We start from the raw sequence: 13186 nt of genomic DNA, 5'->3' as shown, positions 1-13186 counted from the left end.
AGCCGCCCGCCAGCACCATCTGCCCCTGGAGCCACAGGACACGGTGGCCACAGGGCAGCCAGGTCGGCCCAGGGCAAGAGCCACAGCCCCGGCGCCCCGCTCAGCGGCAGCTCGGGGTCAGACCTGGGATTCTCTAACTGGCTCAAAGCGACTCCATGCCAGGGCCTTGGTGTTCTTGTCTGTACAGCCAGATGAATACTAGCAGGCGGGTCTCTGTCTTCTCTGCACTGGGAGCCGCTCCCCTCATCCCCTGAAAATGTCTGCCTGCACCAAGTTTGTCTCCACCCCCTCCTTGGTCCGGAGCACCTCTCGGCTGAGCCGTCACTGTCTGCAGCGGTGCTGAACCGACCAGAGACACTGACAGATGAGAGCCTCAGCAGCTTGGCAGCCCCACATCCCCTGACCTCGCTTATTTCTAGCCGCAGCTTCCAAACCAGTGCCATTTCAAGGGACATCGACACAGCAGCCAAGTTCATTGGGGCTGGGGCTGCCACAGTAGGGGTGGCAGGCTCTGGGGCTGGAATTGGGACTGTGTTTGGGAGCCTCATCATTGGTTATGCCAGGAAGTCTTCTCTGAAGCAGCAGCTCTTCTACGCCATTCTGGGCTTTGCCCTCTCAGAGGCCATGGGGCTCTTTTGCCTGATGGTGGCCTTTCTCATCCTCTTCGCCATGTGAAGGAGCTGTCTCCACCTCCCATAGTTCTTTTTCCCGGGTCTTGTCTGCCCTGTATGTTCCTTTTCCTATACCTCCCTAGGCAGCCTGGGGAAAGTGGTTGGCTCAGGGTTTGACAGAAGGAAGACAAATAAATACTGTATTAATAAGAAGAAAAAAATACCAGCAGGCGGGCAGAGCAGTGGGAAGTTTTAAACATGCCTGACACTCAGCAGGTACTCCACAAGAGGCAGCTCTCACCTTCTCAGCTGACCAGCCGACCCTGTTACCCTCCCACTGAGGAAACTGGTCCCGATGAGATGAAAAGAGCCAATACAGTGTTCACCAGGCCCATTATGTGCCAAGTTCTACAATCCTCCAAAGTCTGTCATGTCACCAATGACCTAGGAAGATCTGCAGGAAGACCGGCTCACAGATGAGGAAACGGAGGCCCAGAGTGAAGTGCGTTAGTGTCTCCAAGGCAGGTCTCCGGGCACTTGCACTGTGAGCAGAGTGGTGGTGAACCCCGCCACCCAGGGGCACCAGGGATGCCAGCTGGGCCCCGCCAGACCAGGCACAGGTGAAGGCAGTGGAGCACCTCCCTGGGCCCTGGTGTGCGTGAGGTGGTGGAAGGTGGGCAGCCCTGGATCTGCACTGTCAGTGTGTGAAGGTGGCAGAGGAGGCTAGGATGGTGGGTGGGTCTGAGGATGACAGACAGTGAAACCACATTTGGAGTACAGAGGTCCCGGATGCCTCTCTGGTCAAGACAGGAGCTGGAAAAGGGTCCCAGCCTCATTGGTAGAGGTTCTGAGTCCCTCGCCAGCCATGCAAGCCCAAGCACATCATCTCACTTCTTGCCCAACTACGTATTGTGAGCAGCAGGGGTGGATGGGACGGCGGCTGGGACCCATAGGGTGCTGGCCATTCAGAGGAGAACCGTGAGGATGGGCTGCCTTGGTCCCTGAGCCCGGTGTGCAAGGACTGCGTACCGTGGCACCAAGCCTGGGGGGGCCAGGGAGTCCTCAAGGAGCGCACGGTCTGGTGAGCAGGACTATACAACCCAGGGTATTCCAGACCTCAAAACAGGGCCTAGCCTCCCAGCCTGCTACGCGACAGCCGCGTCTCAGCCCCTCCAGCTGCGCTGCCCTCACTCACTCCACTCCAAGCCTCACTGGCCTCATTCAGCTGCTCAGATGCACCAAGCTCCATCCCCCCCTCCCCGCTTGGAGCCTGCAGATGAATGCTGTTCCCTCTGCCTGGAATGCTCTTCCCCCAGTTCCTCCCACAGCTGCCTCCTTCTCAACTGCAAGGTTTCACCCAGTTATCACCTGCTCAGAGAGCTCCTGCCCTCTCTCATTATTCTCTCCTGTTCTCTGTTCTCCAGACAGCCCGAGTTTAATCTCAGCAGTGCCACTTACTGGCTGTGTGACCTTGGGCAAGTTACTTAACCTCTCTGTCTCCGTTTCATCTTTAATACTGGCACAAAGCTATTACCTACTGCCGAGCTGTTATAAGGAATGACTGAGTTCAGGCATGCTTGGCACATAGCTAGCACTGATGTGACACTCATCCTACTGTTATTACTCACAGCACTTAGCACAGATTTTCCTTCTGTATTTCTTTGACTACCGTTTCACTTGGTCTCCCTCATTAGCTGTAGCTCCACACGACAGCCTGGGTTCATCCCAGTGTACTCAGCACCTGACACATGCTAATCCTGTGGAGGGAACAACTGAAGTCAGGAAAACATCCTAAGGAAATGCCATTAATTCTGGGAGCAGGCAGGATGGGAACTGGAATGGGAAATGATGGCCAAGCTGGGTTTTAAAAGATAAAGAGTCCTCCAGGACAGACTAAGAACGCTAAGGGTATCTGCCCATGGCTGAGACTGGGGTTCAAATGTGGCTCCTAAATAGGCTGAAGCTGTGTCTGAGCCTTGCCTCTTCCTCCAGGAAGCCTTCTGGGACCACTTCAGCCTGCTTCTGAGCTCCCACTGTCACTCATTCTTTCAGTAGTTTTTGCACTCCTACATATAATGGGCATGTCATTTTATGTCTATGGTTCTCCCTTCCAACCCCACACGGGGGGTGGGGGGGGCTCCTCAATCAGATGACCCCTGCCGTTCATTGTCAGGACCAACCTCAAGGTGATGCACAAACCCTTCACAAACATCCAGACCCCTAGGATGTCAAGGCTGGTGGGGACCTCAGGGACACCCAGAGATGGGGAACACCTGGTCCAAGGTTATATGAGAGCAACGGGGTGAAGATAAACGAATCCAGGGTGATCAAATGTTGTACCCTAAACATCCCCATATCTGAACTAGATCCCCTAATGCGGCTGGAGTTTGGGGGTGGGGAGGCGCACCTCCAGCTTCCGTGGGTTCAAGGTGAAGCAGTGGGTCGCCACGGGGTATGGGGAACAGCATGTAGGTCCTTCCAACCCCACACGGGGGGTGGGGGGGGCTCCTCAATCAGATGACCCCTGCCGTTCATTGTCAGGACCAACCTCAAGGTGATGCACAAACCCTTCACAAACATCCAGACCCCTAGGATGTCAAGGCTGGTGGGGACCTCAGGGACACCCAGAGATGGGGAACACCTGGTCCAAGGTTATATGAGAGCAACGGGGTGAAGATAAACTAATCCAGGGTGATCAAATGTTGTACCCTAAACCTCCCCATATCTGAACAGATCCCCTAATGCGGCTGGAGGTTGGGGGTGGGGAGGCGCACCTCCAGCTTCCTCGGGTTCAAGGTGAAGCAGTGGGTCGCCACAGGGTATGGGGAACAGCATGTAGGTCTGTGGGTTCATGTCAGCAGCACCACCAGCACAGGGCTTCTCAGAGGAACTGGACAAACAGCGGAGCTGTTCCCACAGTAAATAAAGTTCCTGGGCCCCACCTGAGTCAGGCTAGAACTCATGCTGAGCAGGGATACCCAGCCTCCCACTGAGCTGCCAGCAGGTCCCTACCAGCCCAGTGTCCAGTGTAGACTGACCCTTGACCCCTGGATGGGAGACAGGAGGACAGAGGGACCTTTCCAGCACCACTGGACAGATACTCAGTGCTCCTCCAGACCCCTGACCCAGCTCGGCAGCAGACTCATCACCTCCCTCATTCAGTCACTCCCTCCCTAACGCCCTCTCTTCCTTCTTTCCTCCTTCACCATGCAGAGTGCTTGCTGAGTACCCAGTGGTGGGGAAGAGCCAGAACATTCCAACTCCACAATGCCCGCTATCTGCAGAGCCTCAAGATACTGACAAGGGTCACCACCCCTGTGATGTGAAGCCTCCCTTTTATTCGCAATTTAACATGGCTTTCTTTAGTCTCCAGTGAAGAGAGCTGGGCAGGGAGGAGGGGTTGGTTTGCTTGCTTTTCATTAAAAACTAGGGGCCCAGTGCACGAATTCATGCACCTTGAAACCAACTGTGGGCTGTGAGGCTGTAGTGAGCACAGGGGGCGGGTCTTGGCGCCTCCCACCGTGGCCCCGTCCTCTGTCTGCCTGTAGCCCTGCTTCCACCACCACCCCACTCGCATCCGCTGATGGTACAGAGTGATTGGGGCCGGAACCAGCAGTGGGTGCAAGCGGGGACAGCGCTGTCAGCGAGTGGGAGCAGCGGCTGCTGCCCTGATCACCTCTCAGGAGCAGGGGGAGGGGGAGAAGCCCTCAGGAGCAATCAGGACCAGTGCCAGGCACTGGCAGCAGGTGCAAGAGGTGGCTCCAGCGCCAGCAACAGGTGCAAGCAGGGCCAGCACCAGCAGCAGGTGCGAGTGCCAGGTGGGACTGTGGCGCTCGGGAGCAAAGAATTTTCTGTAACCACTAGAGGCTCGCTCCAATGACAGTGACCAGCACCCCGCCTTGGTCTGGCACCCCCGCTCATCTGCTCCACCATTCTGCTGCGGCCGACGCCCACCATGTTCCTCGCACGCACCCCGGGGTGCGGTGGAGGGAGCAGGGTCAGCACACATCATAGTGACCAGTTGTTCTGTTGTTTGGTCTATTTGCATATTAGCCTTTCATTATATAGGATGGCTTTGATAACAGCCCAGAAAACAGTCCCCAACTCTCCTGTATTCCTAGGGAACTTAGGGAATTCAGGAGGGAATGAGGGAGTCCAAGGAGATCTGCCATGTAGGCAATGGTTCAAAGGTGGCAATCCAGGCCAGAGTGTTCTCGGCCGGCACGAGGTCACCCGTGTCACCTTGCAGGTCCAACTTCCACGCCCCACAGCCAGCTCCACTCCCCGACTCAGTGTGGGTGGGGACTGTGAAGACGAGGAATGCCCTGGGGCGCCGAGTCAGGATGTGTGGGTTGGAATCCCACGCTGGGCTTTCATCGGGCTGAGCCTCAGGTTCTTAAAAGCTCAAACTCTGGAGCCAAATTTGAATTTGTGTTCAAATCTCAGCTCTGCCCCTTCCTACCAGTGTGATCCTGGGCAAGTCACTCAACTTCCCTGCGCCCGTTTCCTCACCTGGGATATGGGGATGACAGCTTTACCAGCCTCCCAGAGAGCTGAATGGGTTAATTTATGCCTGGTCGGGTGCCTAGCATGGTCAGCGCTAGGTAAGGAATTGTGCTAGAATAGGATATTGTTATCTTCGTAAAATGGTCGCAGTGATACATCCCTCCCCGGCTGCCTTCTCCCCGGTTACTGATAAGGATAATGGGGAAAGAGTCAAATCAATGGGAGAAGAGTTAAAGATGATGGAACATAAACACAGACAGCCCCACCCACCTGGAAGATGCTCTCTGCCCTGTGCTCTCTGCCCTGGGGCTTTGGCCCTGCCCAACACTGTGCCAGGCTCACCGAGAGCCGCCTTGGGGAACTCTCTGGCTGATGGAAGAGACTTACATGCAAGTCCACCACACAGTCCAGGGTGAGAAGGGACGAACACAGAGGCTCGCTGTGCTGAGAGAAATCTGGGAAGGCTTTTCGGAGGAGGCAGCATCTGAGCTGAGATCTGAGGGCTCAAAAGCACCTTTCCCAGGAAACAAGTTAGCAGGGGGTGAGGGGAGGCTGGGGTCACTCTAGCAGAAAGTACAGGATGTACGACAGAGCGAGGAGAGAACTAAGTTGGTATACGGAGGCAGGGCAAGCAGTGCAGGGTGGCTGCCATACTAGATGCAGAGGGGAGGGCAGGGTGAAAGGAGGAGGGAGAGGTGGGCAGAGCACATTGCCCAATCCTTTGGTATCAAGTGAGGAATGTGAACATTATGCTGAAGGCAGCCATCTGAGAAGGTGAGGAATAATCACATTTACTTTGTAGAAGCATCCCTCCAGGGGCAGGTGGGTTGGAAGGGGCTGGATGTGAGACGGGAACCAGGGAGGAGGCTGCACGGAGTCCAAGCTCAGTGGTGACCATGCGGATGGAGGGAGGAGGTGGATGAGAGATTTCTTTACTTTCGTCCGCCCCTTTTAAAAAGGCTTTTCCTGAAAACATCCTCGGGGGCCACCCACTCCACGCCCAGCACAACCTTTGCCAGTGTGTCCTGAACCCCTCCTCTGTTCCCCAGATCAAACGCCCGCTGAGCACTGGGTCTGTCTCGTGCCTCCGCATCTAATCTCAGCTCCAAAGTCCCTGTTAAGAGGTTCCCGGGGAAACGTTTGCGAGGTCACCTTGCAGGACGCGTGTCACTTGGTCCTGCACTTGCTCTCCCAAGAGCTTGTAGCTCCCCAAAACTCTGGCTTCACCCTGTCGCACTGGCCCACACACCCAAGCCCTGTAACGTCGCCTTTGAGCCCTGAACTCTGAGACCACACAGCCACAGAGCTCGTGTGTCCTGCAGAAACCCACACAGACCTCTGCCGGGAGAAACACACACACACACACACACACACACACACACACACACACCATAGAATCGCAGACACAAAGAACATGCGGAACATGATTGCTGTCAGCACAGCCTGCCCCGGGGAGCTGACCGCCCTGGGGCTTGTGTGGGAAGTGTTGCTTATAATAAAGCAGCCCAGGGTCCTGCGATTTCTCCTTCCAAAAGAGAGTTAGAAAATGGCCCGTGGAAAATGAGAGAGGAGGCGTAGAACTTCTGACTTAAAATGGAAACTTCACTTCTTTTTCGGGATCCCCAGATCATCCCCTCCCCTTTGCCGCCAACCCACCCGGCCCCCGCTCCATACCTTTCGCAGTTGATTTCCAACATTCTGCATCATGGTGGCTGAGACCCCGCTAGCTGGCCGGTGGCACACGGGTGGCAGCACCCTCCAAGAGCCGCGAGTCACCTGAGCAACAGTCGCTCCGGCTCCATATGAAGCCTGTGGGCAGTCAGTCTCCTCCCGCTCCTCCTCCCAAGCGCCCGCCCCCGCTGAGCCCAGGCTCCAGCCTCGCGCAGACTGCCCTCTGCCCCCCTTCTCCTAGAGCCCCCGCGCAGCAGCTCCTGTGCCTGCCCGGAGGACAGGAAGCAAAGAGGCTGCCAGCTGGGGCACAGCCACCTCAGGGGGCCCTGTGCCCGCCCACTGGGCTCCTAGCCGCACACTCGCTTTGCTTGCAGCCAAACTTAGTCACCCCCTTTCCAGCCCCTGAATCCTCCCCACGGGGTCTCCTGGCTCTGGGGTCGCTCCCAGGGGCCTGGAAGCTCCAGATCCCCGGCCCCAGGCTGGCAGACGGTGAGCCACCCGGTCTGCAGGCTTCCCTCCCTGTGCAAGGGATCAGGTGGGGAGGTGGCAGGAGGCCAGGGAGCTGCCAGCAAGTCCCAGAGAGATACCCGAGCCACCTGCTAGGACTCTTCACCCTTGGGAGTGCTGCTCCCCCGCCCACCGCTCCAGGCGGCTGGCTTCCAGCCACTGCTGGCCAGGGACGGGGCACACCCCTCCCTGCCTTAAAATAGGTGGCATGACTTTTCTAAAAGTGGCACCTGCCACATCCCACCCCATTGGCTCCACAGGACTCAGCCCCTGGGCACCCATCCTAGCCCCTCTGAAGCCACTACCGACTGAGGGACCACCAGGACTGCCCCTTCTCCCTCTCACTCCTGCAAGAGGCTTGATGAGGAGGCCTTGAAGCCCATGGTGGACTGCTTATGACGGGGCAATGAAATACAGTGCTCAGCGGTTCAGGGATAAAGAGGGGTGGCGATCCAGGCAGGGGGGCTGGATGGACAATGAGCTCCTTATGATCACTGAGCACCTCCTGTGTACCAGGCCTCACCGTGGTCCTCGCTCTAACCCCACCACAGGTCCCTTGGGGAAGGTGGGCGATGTGCGGAGCTGTGCTGGCACAGAGGTCACCTGATTCTGAGGCCTCTGCCCTTCCCTGTGCCCCTCCATTTCATTCACCACATATCGAAGCCTGCCTCCCCCGGGCCTGAGGCACCTGGGTTCTGGGCCTGGTTCCTTCACCTACGCGCTACGTGACCGTGGGTGTGCTCCCTCCTCCCTCTGAGCCTCCCTGCGCTGGGAGTCAAGGACCCCAGTGTCCACCCCCCAGTGTCCACCCCTGTGAGCTCAGGCCTTGCTCTCAAATTGTTTATGGTCTGTCAGCAGTTTAGTGTCTACAGATGAGAAAGTAAAGCCACACCTTAAAGACTGCAAGATGGTCCGAGGATGGCACTTGGGGTGGGGCAAGCCAAGAGGCTTCCTGGAGGAGGCAGGGCTAGAGCTGGTCTAAAGACTGGATGGGACCCTGGCCAGCTTTTCTCAGTGATTAGAGCATTGGCCCTCAGACCAGAGGGTCCCAGGTTTGACTCCCAGTCAAGGGCATGTACCTCAGTGGCAGGTTCGATCCCGGTCCTGGGCCGGGCACGTTCGGGAGGCAACCAATCAATGTGTCTCTCTCACGTCGATGTTTGATCAGGGCACATGCCTGGGTTGCAGGTTTGATCCCCAGTGGGGGGCGTGCAGGAAGCAGCCAATCAATTATTCTCTCTCATCGTGGATGTTTTTTATCTTTCTCTCCCTCTTCCTTCCTCTCTGAAATCAATAAAAATATATTTCAAAAAAAAATTTTAATAAATAAATAAAAAACAATGAAAAAATATTCTCCATTGAATATTCTCCATTGAAAGACTGGCTAGGCTGAGAAGAGGGGTGAGGGAAGGCCTACCAGGAACAGAAGAGGGTGCTGTCATAGGCAATGAGGGTGCTCATTTTGCAGAAAAAAGTGGGGAATCTGTCGAGGGGGGGCCTCGAAGGCCAGGCGACAGGATTTAGGCATCAAGCAGCCTCTGAGAATGACAGACATGCTCACGTGATAAAAGCCATGTGAGGTAAACAGGACAGGTGTCTGAGCCTCCCTGGACTGGAGAGGAAACCAGCATGGAGAGGGGACAGTTCATGTCCTTCAACCTCACAGGGTTCGGGCAGGCAGCAGGACAAGCTCAGGCTCTCGCTATGCAGATGAGGGAATGGGAGCCCAGGGAGCCTCTGGTTCCCTCCCTACCCTCTCCAGGGAACTGTCATGGCTCAGACTCCCCATTCTCAGTCTAGTCCCCTCACCTTACAGACGGAACATGAAGGCCCAGAAATGAAACCTGAGACCCAAAGTCACCCAGGGAGGAGGGCGTCCAGAAGCACCACTCCTGACCTCAGATGTGGAGCCCTGTCCACCGCCTCCCACGACAAGGCATCAAGTGAGAGAGGCTGCAGGGACTCCTAGAGGGTGTCCCCCAAGGCGCAATCAGTGTTATTATCAGGAACGAGGAACAGAGGCCCCGCCCACCCACAAAGGACTCTCTCCTCTCTGCTCTTTATTACAAAACCGACGCCTGTGTCTCGTCAGCAGTTCTGTCCAGGGTGGCACCCCAGTGGCTATTTCCACGGATGTCTGCCTCCCTTTCCCAGCTCACCTGGGAGCCCCCTGAGGGATGTGCCCCCTCCCCACCAGCCCCCAGACCAGGGCCCTAAATGCCGGAAACATGAAACACACCTGCACGAACCACAGCCTCGGGAAGGCAGGCGGAGAAGAGGCCATAAGTCATAGCTAGGTCAATGCTCCTCAAACTTCAGCATCAGAATCAGCAGAGGGCTTGTGAAACACAGCCTGCTGGACCGTCTCCAGGAGAGCCCGAGGAGCGGCACTTCTAACAAGATCCCAAGGGATGCTTGTTTTGCTGGCACCGGGACCCTACTTTGAGATCCAGTGAGCTAGGTCAGCCCTCCCTTTTTACAGCCGGGGCAATGAGGCCCAGAGATTTCAAAGGCAGCTCCTGGCAGCATATCAACATCATCATCAGCAGCAGCAGCAGCAGCAGCAGCACTGTCATCGTCACCACAGCCCTGCTGACCCGCCCAGCACTGTGCACGCACTCCATGTACCTCACCAGCCGTGAGCCTCGCCCTGCGAGGAAGGTACTGTGATTATCCTCTGACAGGAGAAAATGAAGGCAGAGAGTCATCTGTCCAAAGTCACACAGTTGAAGAACCCTGATCTGTATCTGGAGCCCACGAGTTCAACCACCACTCTACACAGTCTGCTTACAGCTAACGCTGGTCAAGGAATTCTCTAGAGCAGTGGTTCTCAACCTTCCTAATGCCGCGACCCTTTAATACAGTTCCTCATGTTGTGGTGACCCCCAACCATAAAATTATTTTCGTTGCTACTTCATAACTGTAATTTTGCTACTGTTAGGAATTGTAATGTAAATATCTGATATGCAGGATGTATTTTCATTGTTACAGATTGAACATAATTAAAGCAGAGTGATTAATCACAAAAACAATATGTAATTATATACATGTTTTCCGATGGTCTTAGGCGACCCCTGTGAAAGGGTCGTTCAACCGCCAAAGGGGTCACGACCCACAGGTTGAGAACCGCTGCTCTAGAGGTTCCCAATTCCAGTTGGTTCATTTCTGGTGTGGGATGAGCTGTGGGGCACTCAGCCCAAAGGCCTGGTCCTCAGGCGCCCTGCATCTTCAGAAAGCCTGCCTCTTCAGCCCAGTGAGCCCAGAGTTCTTCCTCCCACAAATACTGCTTTTCCCACATTACATCCTTCATCAGGCCCCACCACTGGGGCCTTCCTGGCTGGAGGACAAATGTTTGTGTTAATTCTTCAGGTCCATATCCCAGCTCTCCTTCCCCATACAATGACAAAACACAATGAAAACAATCTCCACCTATATTCCATGGTGATACTGCATTGGGTCACCATCAGGCACCAGTCTGTCTCCACCATCAGACTAGGAACGCACAAGGGCAGGGACCTCATCTGAGTCATGCGTTCTCAGCACAGGGCCTGCCGGGAGCAAGGGTTTAATGACTAAATGATAAGGAAGGTAAATGATAAGGAAGGAAGGAAGGAAGGAAGGAAGGAAGGAAGGAAGGAAGGAAGGAAGGAAGGGAGGGAGGGTAGGAGCAAATGAAGAAATGAACTAGTGAATAACCAAACCCCCAGGAATTCCCTCTGCTGGGCCTTTTAGTTTTCCCAGATAGGACTACAGACTTTCTAGGTAGGAGGGGATCTCTGACATCATCCACTCCAGCTCTCACTTTCGGCACTGTCCTGGCTGAACCCATCCATGGGCCAGAACCTATAGCTCTACCCACCACACACATACCCCTAGTACCCAGCCTCCACTTGCATACCTCCCAGATTGAAGAGCTCACTCCGTCTAAGGCTGCCTGTACAATTAAGGAGTTCTCATAGGCAGGTGGGTCTTGCCATCAACCCATGACCATGGCTCTAGGTCACCCAGAACAAAGCTGCTCCCTGGCCTGTGACATTGGCAGAGATGTGGGAGCACACGCCCTGCCCTCTGCCTGGCCCTGGCCTCCCTGTCCAGACTGACTTCTAGTCTTCTCAAGCCATGAGCAGGGCTCCCCATGGTGCCTCCCACACCTGGGGTTTCCTCGGCTCCTGCTGTTCTCTCCACTCTGATGCCCTCTAATAACTCTACATCCCAACCCTGCCCCCAACAAGGCCCGGCTCAAGTGGCACCACCTCCAGGAAGTCTTTTGGGCCCCTCCTAAGTGGAAATGACATCCCCTCCCTCGGTGCCCTCAATCCCCTCACACAAACACACACACACACCTCACAGCCCTTTCTTTCTCATGCTGTTTTTTCTCTTAGATTGGGCTGGTTTATGTTAATTTCTCCTTGACCATGAGCAAGCCAGCAGTGTTGATTCATCAGAGTATCCTGCCCCCCTCCCACTAAATATTCAGGGCCTTGATCAATAGTAGATGTTCAGTGTCCAAAGAATGAAGGAATGAGTAATTGAATGGGAAAGAACAAGGGAATGTGTGAGTGAATGGAAGTAAATACATAAATGAATGAATGAATGAATGAATACACGAATGAATGAAAGAATGCTAGTATGTTGTCATCCTCTCCTATTCTCCAAGCTAAAGACTCCCAGTTCTTTCTGGGGGGCCCTGGGCATAGCATGACACAATAAAGGAAGTTGTGGGATAAATGGGGAGGAGGACAGAAGGGAGGAACAGAGGAAGGAGGTAGTGATACCAGCGAGATAGGAAGTGGAGGTGACCTAAACATTGCTGCAAGGCAGGCCCCTCTCAGACCACACACTGTGCTTTCAGGAGAAGCTGGGCATGTCCAATGATGCCAGGGCGAGAAGACACAGAGCGGTGGGGATTGGGAGGAGGGAATGCTAGCAACGCCTGGAGGCCAGAGGCAGGATGCTGTCCAGCCAGCCCTGAACTCCCTGCTGCCCAGCAGGCTCAAACACGCCCTCCCTCCCCTTCTCTCAGCACACGCCCTCCCTCCCCTTCTCTCAGCACGTCCTCCTGTCCTCCCCCTCCCGTGGAGGCTGAACCCCCTCCTTGGCCCAGCTGCTGGGGGTCTGGGCCAAGCCCGACTTCCTCCATTGGGTCCTTGCAGGAAAGTTACTCACATGGGCTAGTGCTCCCCAACACACACACACACACACACACACACACACACACACACACGCACGCACTCACTGCCCAGTGAGTCAGCAGTGGCTTCACACACTCTGGACTCTGAGCCTTGTGCCCTTAGGCCCTCCCCAGGGCCAGCCTCCTCCATCCTAGTGAGAGGCCTGCCCGTCCCAGCTCAAACCCCAGATGCCGCTGCCCCAGCCCGCCCAGCACACCTGCACCAGGCACTCCTGGGAGCCCAGGGCCCGGCAGAGGCAGATGTGCTAGGGAGGGTGCTGGGACGGAGGGGGAGCCCACAGCAGGAGGATCCCAGGGAAGGTGGCTCTTCTCAGGCAGGGAGGCGGGGAGCCACTGCAGTGGTTGGGCCCTTACCCAAGTGGTGGGACACTCTAGTGCCACAGCTTGCAGGAGGAGCCGAATGGGAACAACAGAGAAGCGGTCGCTGGGGAGGCTCTGAAACAGGCATCCCAAGTCCCAGAGCAGAGTCTCATGGGGGCGGCTGCAGGAGGCTGGAAGGAGGCACAGGAAGCAGTCGGGCAGAGGCACGGGAGGGGCGGGGCGGGGCGCTGGGTGAGTTCCCGGAGGAGCCTGGTCCCCTCTCCTCCCCCTCACCGGAGCAGGTGGAGCATCACCCCCCACCGCCACCCCGCCCGCGGGCTGCTGAGCCTGCTGTTCACAAAGACCCAGGGCACCCGGCTGGCGGCTGGCGTCAGACACT

General features: G+C 56.0%; 1 protein-coding gene, 1 long non-coding RNA gene and 1 pseudogene across 2 annotated transcripts in view; 2 read left to right on the top strand and 1 right to left on the bottom strand.

Annotated features, from left to right (window-relative positions):
- Positions 1–7281, bottom strand: part of ACOT11 (acyl-CoA thioesterase 11) — a 48354-nt gene extending 41073 nt beyond the window's left edge. The window contains exon 1 of the mRNA XM_005878667.2: positions 6792–7281. Within this exon, the coding sequence (XP_005878729.1) occupies positions 6792–6824 (33 nt within the window). The 5' untranslated portion in view covers positions 6825–7281. The remainder of the gene's footprint in view (positions 1–6791) is intronic.
- On the top strand, positions 159–13111 carry LOC106728228. The gene is made up of 3 exons (XR_001364506.1): positions 159–169; positions 10379–10382; positions 12954–13111. It is a non-coding gene; the product is annotated as an uncharacterized LOC106728228 (long non-coding RNA).
- LOC102239339 lies at positions 229–824 on the top strand (annotated as a pseudogene).
- Positions 13112–13186: the final 75 nt, after the last annotated feature.

The sequence above is a fragment of the Myotis brandtii genome, unplaced genomic scaffold, assembly GCF_000412655.1.
Source record: "Myotis brandtii unplaced genomic scaffold, ASM41265v1 scaffold57, whole genome shotgun sequence".
In the NCBI taxonomy this organism is placed as follows: Eukaryota; Metazoa; Chordata; class Mammalia; order Chiroptera; family Vespertilionidae; genus Myotis; species Myotis brandtii.
Note: the sequence above shows the minus strand (reverse complement) of the source record. Positions and strands in the feature narration are given on the sequence as shown.